Source organism: Haliaeetus albicilla, chromosome 12, assembly GCF_947461875.1.
Source record: "Haliaeetus albicilla chromosome 12, bHalAlb1.1, whole genome shotgun sequence".
NCBI lineage: Eukaryota > Metazoa > Chordata > Aves > Accipitriformes > Accipitridae > Haliaeetus > Haliaeetus albicilla.
Genome location: NC_091494.1, coordinates 38,965,476 through 38,986,641, shown reverse-complemented (window position 1 = coordinate 38,986,641; position 21,166 = coordinate 38,965,476). Strand labels below are relative to the sequence as shown.

General features: G+C 43.4%; 1 protein-coding gene across 5 annotated transcripts in view; it reads right to left on the bottom strand.

The window, feature by feature from the left end:
- Positions 1-21,166, bottom strand: part of RHBDL3 (rhomboid like 3) — a 71,555-nt gene that overhangs the window by 11,356 nt on the left and 39,033 nt on the right. For 4 of the 5 annotated variants that reach the window (XR_011327256.1, XM_069799267.1, XM_069799268.1 and 1 more), the window contains 4 exons: positions 20,654-20,812; positions 6,223-6,447; positions 5,349-5,497; positions 780-892 (listed from right to left, as the gene is read on the bottom strand). Coding sequence is in view for 4 of the 5 variants with exons in the window: in XM_069799267.1 (XP_069655368.1) it covers positions 780-892; positions 5,349-5,497; positions 6,223-6,447; positions 20,654-20,812 (646 nt within the window). In the remaining variant the exon portion in view is untranslated. Of the gene's footprint in view, positions 1-779; positions 893-5,348; positions 5,498-6,222; positions 6,448-12,458; positions 16,684-20,653; positions 20,813-21,166 lie in introns of those variants that run through there. The other variant, XM_069799270.1, reaches the window with a different exon arrangement.

Genomic DNA, 21,166 nt, shown 5'->3' with positions numbered 1-21,166 from the left:
GCAGCCCACTTTACAAAGGCTTTATCTGTTCATTATGGAAAAAATAAAATTATGTAGCTGGAAAAAAAAAATCCCCATAAATCTTGAACTAAGGCAGTCAACCGCTGTCTGAGTTCCACTGTGAAGCCCTTGGCTGTTCTCACACTTTCCCCCTGTTTTAATTAGATGTTGATCTACTGTCAGCTAACTTCCATCACCTCCGAACTGCTGGAAAGCCAAACATAAATAAAAGCAATACAACCCAAACTAAAAATCAATTAAACCCCATGGCTTCATGATGAAATGAATTTCCAGATTCCTGTGCACTGCTCACAACCTACAACCAAATACTTCTTGCTTACTCAGGCTATAGAAAGCAGACAGCGCAGGACAAATGGAGGAAGAACTGGCACAGGACCTGGAAAAAAAAAAAAAGACTCTTCACGCAGGGATGCCTGTGATGCCACCTTTCTTCTAAGCCTCTATGGGACATGAGGAAAGGAACAGCATGACTGCCACATTCAGGAAGACCATCTAAAGCAAGGCTATTTTAAAGTAACAGGTTGTTGGTGCTTTTTCTAGCAGGTCTCCTAAACACAGAGCCTATGGCTAGTTAGAATCGGATGTCAAGTTGTAGCATATTTCTCACTTCTACCCTCCAGAATAATTTCAACGCACAGAAGATCAGTGACTGCTCTTCTCCTACATCCAGATGTCACAAAACATTTCTACTACACAAAAGTCAGCACAGACCATTTTCAGATGCTTCTCCATCTGGGGCATCCAGAGGTGTCACCTACCTGCCACAACTCCAGCAACGTACACAAAACTGATCCTCGCAGCTCCATGCACCATTTCCAGGGGAATCCCAACCAAGAGCTGAAGGACAACATTGAGTCCAAGGTGTTCTATCCTGCGGCAAGGAGAAACAACAGTTGTCCTCTTTTCTAAGTCTTTGTCTCCCTTCTCTACACTTGAGACAGAGATATCTTGGAAAGGAAATCAAATAGCACCTGCTTCATGAAAGTAGACTGTAACACTGGGAAAAACAATGGTTCCTGAAAAAAATCAGACTGAGAGCTACGATGCTTCTTCCCTCCTTGCTGCTCATTATCTTTTTCACATCCACCCAGGTCCTTTCAGCCAAAGGCCTCACAGCATGTTTGGTTCTTAGTGAGGTTTTTTTTTCTTTTTATCTTTGTTTTGTTTGTTTGTTTTCTTTTTTTGTTTGTTTTGTCTTGTTTGTTTGAAGAAGTTAAATGACTTGTCCAAAAAAGCAGCAAGATGGCAGCAGAGCCTGGAACAGAAGCCTGAAATTTGACCTGCTCCTCTCTTCTCCCCTCCTAATGATACAGCCTTTCCCTGCACATATTACACTGCCATGATGGGGAACAGATATTAAGTCAAGAGCAAGGTAAGCCAAGCAGTGCTAAGACAGTTGCTGTTTCCTTGTGACACATAATGCCACTTTACTGTTAGTGCTATCTGACCCTCACACTTTTCTGCTGTGCCTGCTTCAATGTGATCATGGTCAGAATGGGAAGCAGAGGGCATTTTTATCTGTGGTTAGGTGCCCAGTGAGACACAAAGCGTATGAGCTCCCTGTTCACCTACCCTTGTTCCCATTACAGTCAATAGCAAAACTCCTGCTGAGCACAATGGGAAAAGCTGGGCTTAGACTAGTCTTGTAGAAAACCCCACTGCGCACATCGTGCAGGACCACTTGCAGCCTAGAGGCAGAGTGTGACAGCTAACATGGGCGTATTTGGTAAAGACTCCAGTGCAGCAGTTTTCTCCTGTGCTGAATCAATAGTTTCAAAGCAAGTTCTTTGTTGCTTTAATCAATAGTACTTAACAAAACTGTCTTGCTACTTTTCAAAGCTCTGTACAAATATTTACCCTTGCCTTTGCCATCTGCAGGATCTTTCAGTGAGGTAACAACAGCACCAGGCCGCTGAACAGGGTCCTTCTCAACACTGTGCTAGTGTCTGAGATTTACCCTGGGCTCACAGGACTGCAACCTTGCTGAACAGCCACATCCTGCTGGACCCAGGGGTATACTGTTTTCTGTATGAAGAGTGCCTGAGTCTGCTTACAAAGCAGGTGGACCTAAATGACACAGTGGTACCCTTAACGCAGAAGGCTAACATCTTTGGGAGGAAAGAGTGCAAAGTAGCTAATGCATTGGAAATCTACATCCTATTTTATACAAGAAAAGGATTGCTCACAGACAGCCACTAGCAATCTTTGGTTTAAGTTATGTGCATTTTCACTGTTTTGGTCTTTCTTCATGTTACCATAGCAATCTGCCATATACATCAGCAAAAACCGCTGATGGTGAGATGCAGTAATGACATAACAGTCTCATAAATGAGAATTTAAAGTTGGACTGGAAAAAACTGCTACAAATTATACTGCCGGAAACAGTCCTTTCCAGATATCTTAATAGGTTTGTTTCCATTGAATTTCTCTCCAAGGATAAATTTCTCTTCTGCACAAAACATTCAGCACTGCAATTTGTCATCATGGGAAACTGCTGCATGTAACTGAGTTTTTTTATTACTTTGCTCAAAACTTTTAAAGCCACTGGGCATAGGCATATTCTGGCATTCGTTCTGATCCTGCATCTTCACAGAAGTTAGGAACTACATTAGGAACAACCAGCAAAGGTCAAACTGAGATCACAGAAGAGTCAAAGCATCCAAGTGCCCTTTTACAGAGGGGAGGAAAGAAGCTTTGGCTGGCAGAGAGTCAACGTCATGAGCTGGCACCTGACATTTTCACACAAAGCACTGGGTCTTATTTTTCAAAGGAAGCTTTTGTTAGAGCTCGGCAAAGTTTATCCTAGACTCTAAAGTGACTGCTCTGATTCACAGCTGTTCTTAAAAGACTTTCCAGGAGCAATCCCATTCACTTCTCCTCCCCATCATGCTAGCAGCTTTGAAGGCTCCACAGTCAATAAGCACCCATAAAATATAATTACCCTTTGCCAGTGCTGAATGCGTCATTCTTGAAATGACAATTTCATTGATTTATTAAAGACTTTCTCCTTCCCTGGGACCAAACAAATGGGACTGAGCATCAATGCAAGTCATTAGTTATGGCAGTGTTACAAATGCGTGGGCCCCAGATAATCAACGTCTGCTTTCCATGAAAGCAGAAGGGCAGAATTTACAACTTTGCCTGCCTTTTCAGCCCTTGACAAAGCTCCCTCCATCAGGACCAACACACAACCCGTGCATTTTTGGCATCTTTCTAGAGGCACAGCCAGCCAAGCCTTAGCAACTGCTGTCTTCTTGGACATCTTCCGGCTGTCACTTGCTCTTCAAAAAAACAGACCGAGTGCACTAAATTAAGGAGCAGTCCACATTACCATTTTAAAGTCTCAGCTGGAAGCAGGATAACAATAGACCCCATGGCATTGTGTTAGCCTCTCATTTGAAAATGAGAGGAGAATGATGGGCTTCCACTAAGAAACGTTATTACCTTTCCAAGATTTATCTGTTCTCCTGATATGAAAGGAGCTTAACACACCGGTTAGCAATAAATGAACATTTAGCCTAACTCCAGATACTGCAGATAAATCATGGGGTTTATTGTTCCAGCAGGACTCTCCATTGTTTTGAAGGCTACATAGCTAAAGAACTTGAAATCCATCACAAAAACAATGAGTCTCCTGCACACCACCTTCCCCACTGTTCACCTCTGAGCCAGCCACAGATGTGAAAAAAAACTAAGCTATTTTTCAGCCAGTAAGTGTGAAGATCACCAGGGCACTGCCTGCTACAGGGAAGGGTGACCTTGCACAAGGTAGGAAAGCATGCCACAGGTAATAGAGGAAGACATCTGAATGCTGCAAAAATTGTCCTTGTGCAGGTGCTTCTCTTCAAATGTATCCCAAAGCAACCTGCAGTTACATATGTGATATAGTAGAACATTGCCACCACCAGAAGAAAAGCCAGATACAAATTAGCTAAGTTAAAATCAAGTTTTACAACTTTTACAAGCCCAGTTTTCCCCACGTCCTCAGTGATGGAAATTTCCAATTCTCATTTTACATCACCAGCCTCACGTCTAAGCCCAATAGTCTCCACTTGCAGACTGAAACCTATATACAATGGACTTTTTGGAGGGATTTAGGATGCAGAGTACAGATGTTGCCATATTAGGAAGTTTCATCTATAAATTTTTTCCTACTGTCCCCTTGGGTGGAGTTTGTTCTGTCCTATGATTTTTATCCAGAGATCTGGGGCAAATCTTGTGCTCAAGGGCAATTACACACCAAGGCAGTTATTCCATGGCAGAGAAGAGACATCAGCATGTCTTCCATCAGAGACATAGAAAAAGGAAAAGATCAGCTTGATCTTTCTGGCCTTTCATAGGAGAACACTGATTGATGGGAATATAGGCTTTCTATTTAAGAACAAAGGGTCTTTATCCAGTTTCAAACTATAAACTACTGCTAAAAAGCCCGTTGCTGTGATTTTTCAATGACAGAATTAAAGAAAATTGCAATTATCTGCCAGGAATGTGTGAAGATAATGATCTGAGAAACTACTCAGAGGGGGTAGACTGTTTTGTACAGGGATGAACTTTCCTGTGACACTCATCACCATGGCATCACAAACATCACACAATTAAGTCTCTTTTAATCTTGGGAGGACTAGCACAGTTGAGAAGCACAGAGTTAGAATCCCCACAGCTTGTATTCTCTTCCCAAGTCTGCTACATACCTCCCATGGAATGAAGGAGGATTCATTTTACTGTGCACCATCATTTTGCATTTTGTGTTAGATGGACCATTCTCTGTCCATCTGGCCAGTTGAGATTGTCAGGTCTGCAGGAACACTGGTGTTTGTACAGTGTGTACAAAATGGGAGTTCAGTCTTGACTCAGGCTTCTAGGCATTATCTCGGTCCCTACAGAAGGGACAATGCTACTAAGTGATGACATACCATAGGCACAGGGAATTTAATTGACTTTTCCAACCTCAGCTAGGAAGTCTAGCAAGAATACACCATGTAGTTTTTAAATACTTGCACAGCTCCTCTAGAGGGACACTGGGCTTCAATCTGGTGAGTTTTAGGAAGCACACACTGGAAAGTGTGCAATAAGAGGAAGGTGCGGTCCCAACACTGCTGGGGAGAAGAGCAGCATCTGTCAAGTTCCTTATGTTGCCACCTCCCTTCAGAGAGCTGCGAAGGTTTGCCCCTCATTGCCCAACACTCCACAACAGCTTCAGACTTTTATATGCAATTTAGAATTGATTTTTTAAATTTTATTTCAGAGCCAATTCTGTCACTTCCACCTCCTCCCTCTCTCTGGGAAACCTGAACTGTGGAGAATCTCTGTGGTTTCTAAGTACTCACCCTGCATGCATGAATATGTAGGTTAGGTACCTCCAAGCCTGAGCACGGAGCTGAGGATGGTAAAGTAATGAGTTCTTCAGGTATAAGGGATGGCTGACTTGCAGCACAAATCTGTCTAATACCACTCCGTTGTAAAGAAAAAAGGCAACCTAGAAGAGCAGGGAGATTCCTTGGTTAGCAAATGCTTTCTCTCACTGAAAAGCAATTTGTAGCTCAGAATCATGGAGAAAAAAGTCAAACATACAATAAATTTTCTCCCATTTGAGAGCTTCACAAAGCGTGAAAGTTCCCTCTTTTAAGGAACCTGCAACACATTGGTATAACTCCATATGTGTCTTTCTGTAACATACCAGCCACTGAGTCAGAGGAACTCAGCACCCTACTGATCGGTGCCATATTATATCCTTCTCTGTGCTTATTTGAGTGCATTACTCAGCAACTGTGCAAAGATCTCATTTGGGCAACAGATGAGCAGGTCAGAATATTTAACCCAGTTTCTCTTCCCTCCTTTTTCTCTCCATTCACAGAACAGAGATAACTGTAGGGAATTTTTCTTCTAATTCCATTATTTGAATTACCAGTTTCCCTAGAACTGTCCAGATTTTCACTCCTCAAAAAGTTTGCTACAGTTTCCCAAATTCTGTAGTTTCATATACAAATTATTTCAATGACTAATAACCACACTTGGAGACAGATAGGATCACAGTCTCCACTTACACACACACATACAGGTAAGCCAAAATGGCTATCAATCAGCTTCATGCTTGTCCTTGTCTGGGTCTAAATGAGTCCCACTCTAGCCCTTGTTCACGTCCCAGCAAAGCCTTTGGCAGTGTGGGGTGGGTTCCCAGAGAGAGGGCATTAAGGTACTTGCCTCTACAATAGTGATGGTAATCATGAACCAGGGTGGAGGGCAGCAGGTATAGCTGTCATAGTACCATTTGCGGTCTATCTCTCGTGGCAGGGTTTCATATGCAACATGCCGGATCAGCCTCTGTGAAAGGCTCAGCCCCGTTTCCTCCAGCAGTGCCTTGCTGCACAGCCTCCTGTTCCCCTGAAGGATGGCTTGGCGGAAACTATTCGACCTTTTGTTGCTCATCTGGGTAAAAAGAAAAGGAAGAAACCATGAAGACAAAGCAAGGTCTGGCACAACCATCCAGGGAGATTAGTGCCAGTTTGTCAGCACCAGATCCAGGCAGGCAGGAGAACACCACCAGGCTGGAGCTTTAGAAACCAAGTCTCAGGATGATCACAGGGTGGCCTACATGGGGTGCAAGGAAAACCAGTACCAGGGTCTGCTCTTACAATGCCAATAAATGAGGTGAGGGCAGAACACTGGCAAGGCAGAGCAGAGGCTGCTGATGCACCTGGCTGAGCTCTCTGGCCCATTCTCCAGCCTTCCATCTACTGCCTTCACCACCAGTTATCACGATCCACATTCCTGTGTCCTCTTTCCCTCAGCTCCCCCTGCTCTATCACACTTCCTTGCACTTGCCATCTCTGGGGGCAGAAAATTACTTGGATGTAGCAGCAGGTACATTCACAGCATCTAATCCTTGTGTTCTGGTCCTTGGAATTGGCAGGAATTAGCTCTGGGCAAAGAAAATTATCTTTGTGTAAAACAAAACTGCATGAGCAACAGCAATAAAACAACAAACTAAACTGGTGTACAGGCTGTCTTAGTGCTGTAAACTTGCAAAAGGAAAGGATTTCTTCTTTTAAAACAGTTATTTTCAGAGGGGACAGGTTTTGAGATGGTGCAGGCTTTGGAGAATACAGCTAATTTGTATATGCATTATCAATTACATGCATAGAATTAATTGTCTATCTTTTTGAGCATACGTTTTCCCAATTTAGATGCATAATTAAAGCAATTGCATTTGCAAATTAGGCAGATGGAATTTTATGCCTACTCTGCTTGGGGGGAGGCGGGGGGTAGAAAACAAACCCCCAAAACCCACCCCCAAAACAACCAGGTCTGAAAGACCTTGCTCCAAGATTTGGATAATTGCTAATTAGCCCTGATGTCAAACCAACCTGCTGCATTAGAGTCACTGTCTGTACTGGCTGAATCTTTGGTAGGAAGGCTAACTATGCATAAAGACCACTGTAAGGGGACCTTTTACATAAAAGACAACAAAGAAAATGTGAGAGCCTGTTCCTTCTTCTGAAAGAACTGCTAACTGATCTCAGAAACCACCAGCATCTTCAGTCTCCCAGAACCAAGTAAGAGATGACATTCAGCAGCGTTGGCTTCCAGTTGTCTTAGGTCACACTGGTTTCAGCTAATATCCCAAAGACAGCAAAGTCCAGAGCTTGTGCTCTCAGTGCCCAGGCAGCTGGGTAATTGTTCCAAGCTGGACCAAGCTGCTTAAAACACAGTAATCACTGCAGGGAGCCACCTCCTGTTAATCACTGGAGGAAGGCAAAGGGGCCATGTGAGGTGATGGCACTGCAACCCACTCTCCCAGCAGCTGCCCATCCCTCCTTAGCCTTCTGTTTGCAGCCTGTCCCTCCAACGCAGAAATTCTCCAACATGAGCAAAATTGACAGGCAATTGATCTATTTCAAGCTTTTTAAAACTGGGGAAAAATTCACTGTTGTTCTTTTTGAGTTGTTTTAGTGAGAAAAAGGTTTACCCAAAAAACTCTGTCTCCTTTCTTGGTATTTCTGCTTTGCTCTCTCTTTTCTTCGCTCATTCGTAAAACACTTGTAACACTTCTGGCAAAAGAAGCAGAAAAGGCAAAGAAGAAAAAAAATCTGTCCACAAAAATCTTTCTTCTAGTCTTCTCAAGTCTATCATCCAAAAGCTCTTATCTAAAACTAAGGAAGATCAGGAGAAAAAAATTGTTGGTGATCTGTTGCATTAAGAAAGCCCGCTCATATTGAAAGACAATATTTTCACAGAGAAACATCCACCAGGTGTAAGGCTTTCCTTAGCATTTGTGAGACGCTTTTTGGTAGGTGACAGACGTACCTCTGTTTCAAAAGGTACCTTTAGCCACCTAATGACCTCACTGTGTTCACAGAAGAAAGCTTTGCTCCAGGTTAGTTCAGAGAAGCTTGTCGGAGACATACTTTGCATGCTTCCTTGCAGAGTTCATTCTGTTATCTCCGGCTTTGCTCCTCTTGTGGACAAGAATAAATTCAGAATGAAACTAAATTTGCCTGCTACAGACAAAAATACTGAACAGTTGACTGAAGCTGCTGATATACTTATTCTAATTACAGTGATATGTGTGATTTTCCTGCCTACCACAGAACAGTCAGTGCTTTTCCCTGCTGCAGCTCTTCAGTGGAAAATATAATCGTTTCCAGAGTCAACCGAAGAAAATCATCATTGCAGTGCAGCATCAGGAAGTGCTGACCACCCTCAGCAGATGATCGCCTCATTGCTGCAAAGTCTGGTGAGAGAGGTGGGCAGGAAACTCCAAAGGCTGCCAATGTTCATGTCCGTGCTAGGCTTGTAACAGAAATTTCTTTACATTTGTTCAGCAGAGGATCCTAATGCAGGCACCACTGAACCTGCCTGTTATTGCTAAGCATGCCAAACAGGGACTTGCTCGGTTCAATCACCTGAATTCAGCACAGCCTCATCAGTCCAGTGTCCTGCTCTGCATTACTGCTAATGCTGACCAAAGAGCCCAAATAACAGTCAGGGCAGTGCAAATTCATCAGCATGATGTTGCTGAAGGTGTTCCTCAACATACTAAAACCAAAACAGAATGGAAAGGTCTTCTTAGTTTTGTTAAGAGCAGGACATTGCAGGATCACTGTGGAAGTCACACCTCAGATGAACAAAGCCTCTGGCTCTCGTGGGGAGGTGGTAAGCTGGACCTCACAACACTAAATGACTTGCCCAAGGCCATACACTAGAGTTAGAAGAATCCAAGTTGCACAACTTCTCTGATCACTAGGCTGCACTGCTTTCAAGCCCTTCTGTTCAGCAGAAAGCTCTGCCTTCCTCCTCCAAGAGAGGAAAATAAACCACAGGACTTTCCACACCCCACATAGAAGCTAAAATGGAAGCTCATGACAATATGATTTCCTTCAAGGAATGACAAAAGACAGTTGTAGCTTTATTCTCTCAACTACCTGTTCTCACACCCCGTTATTTTTACAAGGTGTTCCATATTGGTTGTTTCTGGCCACACCTGGATGATAAAATGCCAAGAGTTATTTAAACTGGTAATCATAGGAAAGCAGTAAATGTTGATATTACAAGAGCAAGGGAAGTCCTTGGGCGAAATGCTGATAGTTCTCTGCGGAGCACACGTGACTGCTGGAGAAAGACCTTGTATGCCTCAACACACACAACAAGATTATTTCTATACAGTATGAGGCATTGCCCATTGGTAGCCTCTCTGAACAACAGGTATGAATGTATCACATCAACTGCACTTTTAAGTAGCAAGCACAGCCTCTTCCTCCTAGTTGATTTTTGGTAGACCTCCCCAGATACTGTGACAGGCACAGAAAAACATAAGGCTAACTCAGATATGAGGTCATGGGATCAAAGTGTTCAGGGACAGAAAATACCTTTGAAGTCAACTTCTCAGGTGGCTAGAATCCTGTCCCTGGATAGAGGGTCTACTGGGTTTTCAAATTCTTCAGCTCTTAACAAAGAGACAACATGAAAACTGCCTGCAAATTAAATGGAGCAGGTCGTGAACTGCTGCAGTCTTGCAGAATATATGGATATATCCAGCACCAGGTGTATTCTTCCCAGATTATGATACACCAGCAGACTCGTTAGAAGGAATGTGACTGGCAAGGAGCAAGATACTCCCTGCATCCACCAACAACAGTAGGTACTGTGTCAGTGGGGGCCAGATCTCAATTTACCCAGAAAATTAAAATCCACTAAGATGTGGATGACTGAGCACCTGTTAAATTTAGGCCTCTCAGTAAGAAGACATGCTGCTGGTCCCCAGCTGCAATCATTGCCCATCACACCAAGGAGGAAATGATCTCCAAAGAGGCAGCACAGCTGACTGCCAAGGCTCAAGCAAACACAACAGCTCTGGGCCTACTCACATAACCCCACAGGCCTTTGGATCACACTGTTAATCTCAAGCTAGGAGGTGATGGGCATAAGGAGAGACAGAGGATTAAGTCACTACTGCTGCTCTCATCAACTGTTGATGAGAAGCCTATTTTGTTCCTCAGGCTGACTTTAGAAGACTCAGATCTTCCCAAAGAGTCTCGCATATGGTCACAATTTGCTGACATGATTTTGGAATTATATAATATTGGTATTTATGAGCCAAGTATTTAATCATCAGCTGAAAGAACAGTGGGCCCATTGTTGGCCTGCACATTATTAGGGCTCCGGAAGCTCAGGGCAGCCCATCCCACTTCTCTTCATGCAATTGATCTGGGAATTCTTTAATGAGCATGATATTAAAGCTGCAGGCAGATGGGTACAGCAAACAGTACGTGAAGAGTGAAGGTAGCGGTGGGGAACAACACATTCCCTTAGTCCTTCATGCCTGCAGAAAGTTATTATGCAGAGAGAAAGAAATTTCCCTTGCAAAACAGCCAAGCTGACATGACTGGTAACCATGCACTGCCACCTCTGCCCTTTGGTATTACCATACCAAAACAAAACAAGGCTTAGTGCTACAGCTCTGCTCAAAGGATGGGTTTGATACATCTGCCAGAAAAGAAAATTTTTTCCTACTTAGATCTGAACCTGTCTTCAACACTGAAAATGTCAAGATTTAGGATAAGAGTCCTTACCGTCTAGCGTGGGACAGTGGCCAGACTTTGGTAAAGTACAAAGTCCTGCTTTTGTTCAGCACACGTGCCAGTCTAGAACTAGTCTCAGATAATCTGCAACTTGCAATGGAAACTGTCCATTCCCACCAGCAGACCAATTTCTCTGTGTTTCTTGGCTATCTTTACTATTGTTGCTGCCTCAGATAATCAATAGCCAAGTCATGTAGCATTTCCCTATCTCCAGTTTCATGGCTTGTGTGGGGCACAGTACCCTTTTTATGGTTTTTATTCAGCCTCATTCAGGAGTTTTTGGAAAACATGGATTTCTGCCCATTACATATTGGCATCTTTGAGGCTGGTCTATGGCTATTTTTAAACACATACAACACTGACAGGCAATGCATTCAGCTCTCCAGCTCTGATCCTCCAAGACACAGAACACTAAATCAGAAGTTAGCACAAGCTTTTTAAAAGCCTCTGTCAGCTCCAGTTTTATAACCCACTTTACTTACAAATGCAGCCTCTTCAATCAATTTTGCTTTCAAGATTCACATTTATTTCCTTCCCTCACTCCGCACTTCCACAAAATGCTAATGTGGGTAAAGACGGCTTCTCCCAAAATGCATAGCTCAGCATCAAGTTCATCTGTCACAGATGTTCACATCCTCTGAGCCAACCTGGTAGCACTTTCCCAAACAGTATCAAATGGAAAAAAAGCAAATACCAACATCCCGATTTGCTCTGGAGATTCAAGAAAAATTAGAGGCAAGAGAGACCAAATAAATTATCCTGGTCATTGCAGGGGTACTCCCTGCTCAAGGTTTTGTCTGGACTCCTATTAAATGTGCCAGGCATTTCCATTAGAAAAGGTAAACCACATTCAGATTTCAAGCCTAATTGCAAGAACACTGCTTGCCGGACAAGACTAACACTGTTGTTCAAATAACATTGTGTCAAAACACAGCAAGTTTGAAACTTCAAACCCCCCTAACACCTGTTCCATTTTTCATTGGTACTGGGAAGGATTCTGCAACTCGAATCCAGATTTAATTTTCTGAAGCAAAATTTAAAAAAAAATCTTTATAACATTTCCCACTCACGCATGTATTTTAGATACATACACAATTAAAACAACCATTTGACTTCGTGGTTCTCAAGTTTCAACTGTATGTGATTGAAAATAGCTGAGGAATCATGGTTAAGAATGGAAATTTCTGTGCTAAGTTCCACTTTAATTGGCATAATGATTATTTGGCAGACTAGTTCACTTGGAAGAAAGTTCTCTCTTCTGCTGCTACATGTAACCAGTATCTAATGGACTCAGATCAATGTACAAGCTGAACACACTCCAAAAGCAGCATCTCAGTTATTAAATTTTAAGATACTCACCTTGCCCTCCGATGGCTTTTTTCCCCCTCAGGAGATGCACGTGGCTCTTGGAACATCAAAAATCACCAGTTTTCTCCAAAATGGAAAGCAAAACAACATGAAGGCAGTGTGAGGCACATTTGTCAGGAGGGGTATCCAGCTCCTGGAAATGCTCCCTGGAGTAAGAACTTTGCACCTCAATAAGGGCTTTAATACACTGAGAGGTAAGAGATATATAAGGACACAATCACATGACTGCTCTCATCTGTCTCTTGAGAAAACCTCCTCCTTACTCATAATAGCATAATATTAGATCAAATACTGAAGTAAGAGATTTTCAAACCTTTTTTAATTAAATATTTATTATTATACCTCTGAATAAAAGCCAGGAAGAGAGCTCAGGAATCCTATACTTTCAGCCAAGACAGTGAATCAAGGACAGAGGGAGCACTTAAAGGGCTGTTCCATTGGAAGCTGAAGGACATCCCAGAGGACTCCAGATGGGAGTCCTCTTGATGTTTGGCAGAGGATCTGCCCTGGTTCAACAGTGCAGCTAATTGGAAGCACAGAGGGGAAGAAATGGAGCTATAAAACTTGCAGCTTTGCCTGCAACAAACCTTTCTAGATTAGCAACAGTGAGAACAAAATGACAAACACCGGACAAAAACACTAGAACTGAGGTACTGGGTTATTCTGCAATAGCCTTTTAAGCTTAAAACACTCACTAGAAAGCGAACAGGGATTTAGCAGGAAGAGGATATACTCATTTGGGCAAATTTTTGTCCTGCCTGGGGATTCCCCCAAGAATTGGAGATTTAGGCTTTATTGCTTTTCTTCCCACTGACTCAGGTAATAAAGAATTATATACAGTTCCTGCAAAGCCTTGTTCACCTAAGCATTCTATGCAGGCTGTCAGCTGGTTCAGTAAAGGACAGGCAAAGACACTGGAAGTGGAATTTATAGCTACTTTATGACTGTGCTACGAAGTACTTCTAAGTACCATCAAAAAAACCCTCAAGCAAACCATGGTTTAAAGGACCTCTCACCTCCCCCCCCGCCCAAGAATACAGTATGTAACTTCTTAAAAGCTCAGCTCCACAAAGATAATAGAGCCCTCCTGGTGCTGTCACATAGACACTCACAAAGTCAAAAGATAAAATTCAATGTTTTCTCTTTAAAAAAGTTATCTCTTTTCCTAGCTACAGCTCTTCGTTCACTGTTTCCCCTCATTTCAGTTTAAGCCAGGGTGGAGGAAGTATCCCAAATAAAAGTGTTACCATTGCAAGCACTGAAACAGTAAAGGCAAGAGTTACTCACCTTTGAAAGCAGAAAGCATGGCCATGAAAAAGTCTATGGGTACACGCAGTGTCCCCACAAGGGAGAGAACCAAGCCTTGCTTTTATCACTGAAGTGGCTAATAAGAACAAATGGCTTCCAGCCATACATTGGTGAAAAATATCTTAATAAAAATATAAGCAGCTACTTTTGAAGCCTTGGAAAGCAATGGAAAAGCAGGGTGGAGTTAGAGCAAGAGGTAACAGGGAACTAAGGGAACAGCGGGATGGGTTCAGCACCTTGCAGAACTGGTCCTTCTGACATGGCTGGCTATTGCCTACTAAATCCATGCCCAGCTGGAAATATGTCCCACCTCTGCTCTGTTAAGATAAAACAACACATTGTGAGTTTGGAGAAAAGTCCTTTCACAGACCCAAACAATGTGAACTTTTCATTTGGTGACTACTGATAGGGAGGGCGTGCTGCTATCTCCGAGATGTCTGCAAAAGGAGAACTTGTAAGTCAGAGAAGGTGCTCTAATGCCCCTTTTCAGTGGCATAAGTGGCCAGCAGAAGGTCTGCAGAACAACTGCAAAACACATATGACTCGGGGGGGGGAAGAAGAAGAAGAAGAAGAAGAAAAAACCTCTCCCACATGGAAGAGCTTTGCAGCCTCCAAGACAATATGTATTTTAGTGGTTACCAGCATATGTGCTGTGCCTTTCACAAAGCAAAGGGAAAAGCACTGTGGAGTCCAGAGAAAAAGCTGCCACCCCTCTGTGGAACATGGCTGCTAATTCCTAGTTGCGTAGGTCAGTTTAAAATCTCATTAAACTCCATTGGCTCTTTAAAGAAAAAAGAGCAAAAAAACCTCACCCCCCCACTTCCTATTACAGTTGATAGGCTGAAACAGCCTCAAGAGACCCCCGTTTAATGACACCATCAATGGCATTTTAGAGGTTTTATCCTTACCAAATTTCAAATAAGTTGGCTAGAAGGGAAAGTTCCTAACATAACTTCATTAAATTGAAGCATGCTAATTCCACACCGCATAGGGCTTCAATTCAGGGCTGTGCAAAGGCATTAGCTTGTTCTAAGCACGTTTAAGTTTAATCGTCCTTATATTGAGTGCATCTTTAAGTACCTTTCTATACTGCATTACAAACTCTTACAGGTCTATGAAAGCATTAAAACTAGAGTGTGAAGTCATTATTTTGCTGTATTTTTTCTTTAGGATAAGCCACACAACAAGTTTCTATAGACTGATAAAGCTAGTCAGTGCAAGTCAGCCTCCATTGAACCAGCTCATTTCCCATTTACAGCATTCCAGGACCCACTTCGCACTCGCTGTTTTTGTTTGCGGATTGTAATAATATCCCAGAGTATTTTACCCCTTCAGCCAGTCCTGCTCTCTCTTCAAATGCCTACACAGATCACCCTGCCCAGGACAGAAAAGCTAGCATCTAAATCTTAACCTTTGTACTTCTACAGTATCCACTAGTATAGACAGACCATAAGACTCTGGGTAGTCACTTCACCTCCTTTACTTCCCATATTTTATCTCGGTTTTATGACTCCAGCAATATTTTGATATAACTCCCCCTTTGAACATCCAGCTCGACAACACATAGCACAAGACAGCCTTCCACTAACAGCTAATCATGTTCCAGCCTCTTCCATGAATTAAGAAACTACTGTAAAGATATGTTGCTCTCACCTTCTCTGATGGCCAATAGACCTGCGTATCTGTCACTCGTGAGGAGGAAGAGCAGAGGCTGCAGATTTCTTAGCCTGTATCTGCAGTTTTATTTCTTTACTTGAGGAGGCAGGGTTTGCAGTTTGGCAGCACACTGAGCAAGCCAGAGAGGAAATCACAAAAACTAAAGGAAATCTTTCTCTGAAGGGTAAAGTGTGCTGGCGCCAGCAAAGTTTGGATTAGGGTGACCTGATTATTGTTATACAGTGCTTAAAAAAATATGCATGTTGCTCACTGAAAATGAGGTATAATTAGCTTGTGCCTAGAAGCCAGCAAGGCCAGGGAAAGCAAGGTGGGTGTTAATTCTTGATATGAAAAACAAAGGATGTTTATTTAGCTAATATATTTTGCTCACTACTGAGATCCTACATCAGCTTGCAGTTACTACAAAGATACAGCTAAACATTTCTGTTGGAAGCAGCAGTGTTTTGTTTTTCCCAAGTCACATGAAGTCTGTCTCAGAGCTTACTAATTCCTCCCAAACACTGAAATACCATTGCCTTCAGGGAATGGCATTTGTCCTCAGCTCTTGTAGACCCAACACAGCTCCCCAAGCAAATGCTCATCAGAGAGCTGGTTCCCCAGCACCTGGCTCTTCTTCCTCTGAAGAACTGCCATTGACTTTGCCAAAACTGTGAACCCCAAAAGAGATGCAACTCTTACCTCCTTCCATCTGCTGGAGAAACAGACCCATGAGGCACAGAGACATGAGGTTTCCAAAAGTTTCACAGTGAGTCTTTGCAGAGCGAGGAACAAAACTTTGGTCCACCTGACTTCCAGTCCTGCCCTTTGATTATGAGATCCGAAGCAGGGACAGAGAGACCTTCAGTGTGCACCAGGGGCTCGCCCCAGGGTAGTGCCAGTGTTGGAATGGGCGACAGCCACATTCCCTTCCCCCCTCAAGTCCTCCTGCCCCATGCCGGCAGGTCCAATCTGGACCACACTGAATGCATTGAGGTCAGCTTTTACAACACATTTAGTTCAGACGTGATCTGTAGAGTTGCACTGGCAGAGAAATCTCTTGGGCTGCAGAATGGATTTTGCTTTAGTCTCAATATAAGCTGTGATTTACTCTTCTAGCAAAAGCTACTTTAATAAACACAACATTCTGTAAAACTTTCCTTGCCCAGAGTAAGGCTAGGAATTACTTACCCAATTTTCACAACAAGAGAATATAAGCTACCACCACAGCCTGAACTGGCTCCATATTGCCCCTCCGTCAAGCAGAGTAAGGTCTCAGAAGCTCCATTGTACCCCTTTGATTCTGCTCACATGTCTGAAGAGGAACACATCAAGAGGGTGAAGAGGTGGTAAAGCCACAACCCAGCCTGTCCAAAGCAACAATCCACATTCCCAGGCAGAGAAGACAATGAAGGTTTAGCCAGAGAATGAGACTGAGTCTCTCCAGGGCCTCGCTGCTCTGCCCTTTAGCTCTGTTACAGTTCACAGGATATAATGTGAAGTAGTCCAGGACTGCCAGCAGCAACTGCTGTTCAGCAAGGATCCTGGCAAAGAACATCTCAACTATAATTACCTCCTGACTTGTCTCCTCTCTCAAAGTAGCAAAGTTAGTTAAACAGCTTTGCTCATTATCTCCTCCTGTGGCCTATGCTGTTCATAGCCAGAATTTCCACTGTGCATTTTCAGCATCTCTCTTCACAATGCAGAAAAGCAACCAGACAACAGAAATGCACAAGACATCTCCACTTGTACAGGAAACACTTTTGTTATTCTGCACTGTCTCAGACACAGGATAAGAAATCCCATCTGAAACTGCTTTCTGCCATTCTTGTAAGCCCCAGTGTAGAAACAGAAGTGGCTATGATTGCAGCATTGTGTTTTACAACTACATTAGATGAATCGCAGGGGTACAGAGGAGAAATAATTCCCAATGAGTTGCCTATCTGATTTTTTTTCAGCCCTTTGTTTGCAGATGACACCAGGAGTCTTCAGCTTCCCTGAATTCATTCATTACTGAAATTACTTACTGAGTGATTTCTAGGGTCTATTCTCATCCTGTAAAACTTTCAATTTCAGAAATTTAAGCTGCTTTGCTGAGTTGAGAACAGGCATATGTGTTGTGGGAGTATATCTGGGTCTCCTTATTAAGGTGAGATGTCCTGGAATTAAATTTTTGGTACATCTAGAAGTTCACAATACACTTTGGACATCAGGAGATAACACAGCATTGCTCAATAGCAGTCCTTTAGTTGGGGATCACAGTGTCTGAAAGAGCAGGCAAAAGTCTTGGTGCTCGTGATGATGTTGGAGCATACAGCTGCAAGCATTTTTTACTGCCCTCTCTGGGACATGCAGTACCCTGGAGGAAACAATGTGTTAACACTATTGCTTTGTGAGGTTTATGGCCTGTAGTGACTTCTGAAAATAATAATTCCGTAGAGTTACAGGTGCTTCTGTGATCACTAATAGCATCTCTTGGCATCAGACTCTAGTAAGTAGCCAAGCACCCTGCAGAATAAGCATCACATTCTGTCACACTTCCAGGGAATCCAGCAAAGATCAAGAGTTCTACAAGGCTGAAAAAAGGGAAGACCCTCCCTGCTTGATTTTTATCAACATTAGCAAAGCTGAGGGAAAAAACAAAGAGGATATCATATCCCAGGAGCTGACCATTGAAGACAGTTCTCTTGGTGCCCAGAGGTCAAACCTTACTTTCTGCTGGATTCTGTGAGACAGTGCATGTTTGTACTGGCTTTGGCTGGGATAGAGTTAGTTTTTTTCATAGTAGCTTGAGCAGGCAGCTCATCGGCTCCTTCCATCCCATGCTTGGAAAGAAACCAAAAGAGCTGCTTGTGAGACACACACACAGAGGAATCTCCTTCCTTCCACACCTCTGCTTTGACAACTGCACTGTAATGCATCTCTGATACCCAGCCCCGGTCCTCCCCTCAAGTCCCCTCCAGTGGCCAGAGCCTTATTAATGCAATTTTACTTCTTGCTCAGAGTTTCAGTACCTCGGACACATTTGGTAGGCCATGAGATTCTCGTGTCAGAGCACTTGTTCATGAATATTGACGGAGAAAAGGAAAACCACATGCACAGAGCCATGCTTGTAAAACCTTTGTGGATCTAGTAAAAGGTTAGCCTTTCCCTTCCCCACATCCAGTACTATCAATTTGGGGAGCAGATCAATTCTTGCTAAGCTACAGAAACAGACAAATTAACCTGAGCAAAAAGCAGAGATGGCTGATGATCATCAAGCACAAGCATGTACTTAAACATCACCACACATAGTTTCCAGGATTGACAGCTACAAAGTGAAGGAAATCACTCATTTCACAGTGATTCTGTGTCAACTGTGCTGTTTCTTTCCATCAGGAAGTTCACAAGGCAGGTTTCGGAGCAGGAAACTAGGGAAAAGAGGAGGAGTCCTAAAAAGTTTGGATGTTAGAAATCAATAGCAGCTAGAGGAGGAGTGAGGAGAGAGATGCCATTTGTAAGTAGTTTAATGTTCTGGCATTTGCATTGCCTATTGATTAGAAAGTGCAAAAAACGCAGATGAGGGTAGAGAGACTGATGACAGAAAAACCAATGGCTTCTTTACAGGAGTCATTCAATAGTAGCAAAGGAAATTTGCCATTTTGCAGAAATTACATCAGGTGGGCGTGAGCTGGCACGATCTCCTATTCCCCAAAGGAGGAGGATGTCCAAGCCTTTCACCTCCCACCTGCCTCTCATTAGCTTGTGCTGCTCTGGAGCTCAGTGGAGCAAGGAGAGAGGAAAAAGCCTAGTTCTATTCCTGAGCCTCTTGCTAACGTATTGGCTGGCCCTAGGCCATCATTTCTGTAAAAGAAATTAGATGATACCTCTTCCTGCTACCTAAGTGTTGTGCAGCTCAATTAGTGAATGCTTGCTTGCATGGTACTTTGAATATACCAAACTGTAGAACAAGCAGCTGTTACTATAAATACACCACCGATCACAGAGTACCATTGACCACACTGCTTATTAAGCTGGAGCTGAGGAAAACCTCACACTCACTGTGATCTATTTAATAGTTGCTACATTTATTTTACTGTGTACCTAAATACTTGCAAGGGGCTAACAAGACGGCTTGATTAGATACAGCAGATCTATGTCATTGCATCACAATAATTTCACCTTCACACTGCCCACAGCCTGACCAGGTTGTGACCTGGATCCTTGACAACTATGCCCTGTTATCATACTTTTCTGATTAATGTGAAGACAGGACATACAGAAGACTCTTTCTCAATCGAGAACACATGCATAAGTGACCATGACAAATGGAGGGATCAAATCCCCATGTTGACTGAAGGAACACAGAGATGCAAATTATTATACTCTGCATCGAGAAAACATCCAGCTTTCCAGCAAAACCTTAGATATGTCACTGACTTCCACTGCTCATTGACTTTGTCACACAGGTTTCTCTTACTACTGTACTAAATCTTCTGGGACTCAGGTGGGGAATGACAGAGCAAGAACAGGGCAAAGCCCCTGGAATGGCCACTGTTCAAGATACCCATCTTGCAAACAACATTTCTAGGCCATCCTGGGCATCTAACAACACATGTCTACATCTGTGTTGGCTCACCGAACTGCCTTGATGAGAAACAGAGAGATCCCTTCACTAATTGACTCATTAGTAAAGACAGAGAGGCATCCAGATCATGACTCACACAGTCTGAGACATCTCACCTGGGATAAAATGAACATGACCTAGAAACACTTTATCCCTGTTGCTGTTGATGCCTACAGCAGTGCAATATGACTCCACCCTGCAAGTCAACACCGTGTTATATTTTGCCTGGGAGTGGTGAAATCTCTAGATAAAATAGGAGACATTCAGACTGACAGATCTCTGCTTCCAAACAAATGGCTCCTTACAACAGCTACCAATTGATATTGAGAGCAAAAGCCTCAAAACTAGCAGCAGCCATTGCTTCATGCTCCTCTTACAACTGCTCCCCCAGTTTCTTCCCATGCAAACTTGTTTCCCTGGAAAAATCAGCAGCAACTTGACTCTGGGCTTGAGAGTTCAGTCACCACTGAATACTTCAGCAAGCCCATGCAGAGTGTGATGCAGGGAAACAGCAAACACTGGTGTTGATAGAGGGAGGGAGGGAAAGGGACTGTCCCTCAACAGCCAATGTTTTAAGCAGAGCCAAGGACTCAAAGGCCCTGCCAGCCAGAGCACTCACCAGGTTGACGAAGTCCTGGTAGCAGATCCTCCCCTCAGAGTTGCTGTCTGCCAGGGCCAGCAGGACCTCCAGCTTGTGGGGGTCCAGCTCCGAGCCGTGTCTCTGGAGAAGGGAGCGAAACTTCTCGGTGCTGATGTAGCCGGTGTTGTCGGGATCGAACTGGGATAGGAGGGGAAAGTGCTACAATTAACCATTCCACGTTACACACAACTCTGCCAATGCATTCATCACCTGCAGGAGGCCCACTAGGACCCCAGGGGCTGCTCTAGGCTTTGGTGGCGCATTGCCCTGCAATCACCCCATCTCCAGCTTCCTTTCACTGCCCAGGGACTGCAAAGCACCCTGCTGCAGAGAGGTGAACCCAAGCATTATCATCCACACCATCACCCTGTCTCCACCCAAGCTTCAGCTAAGTCAGCTCCCATCACCTTCCTTCCCTCTGCATCACCATTTCTCTTGGCTATTTTTTATATCCCTTTTTATCTGGACTATCAAGCAAACCAGAGATGCAGT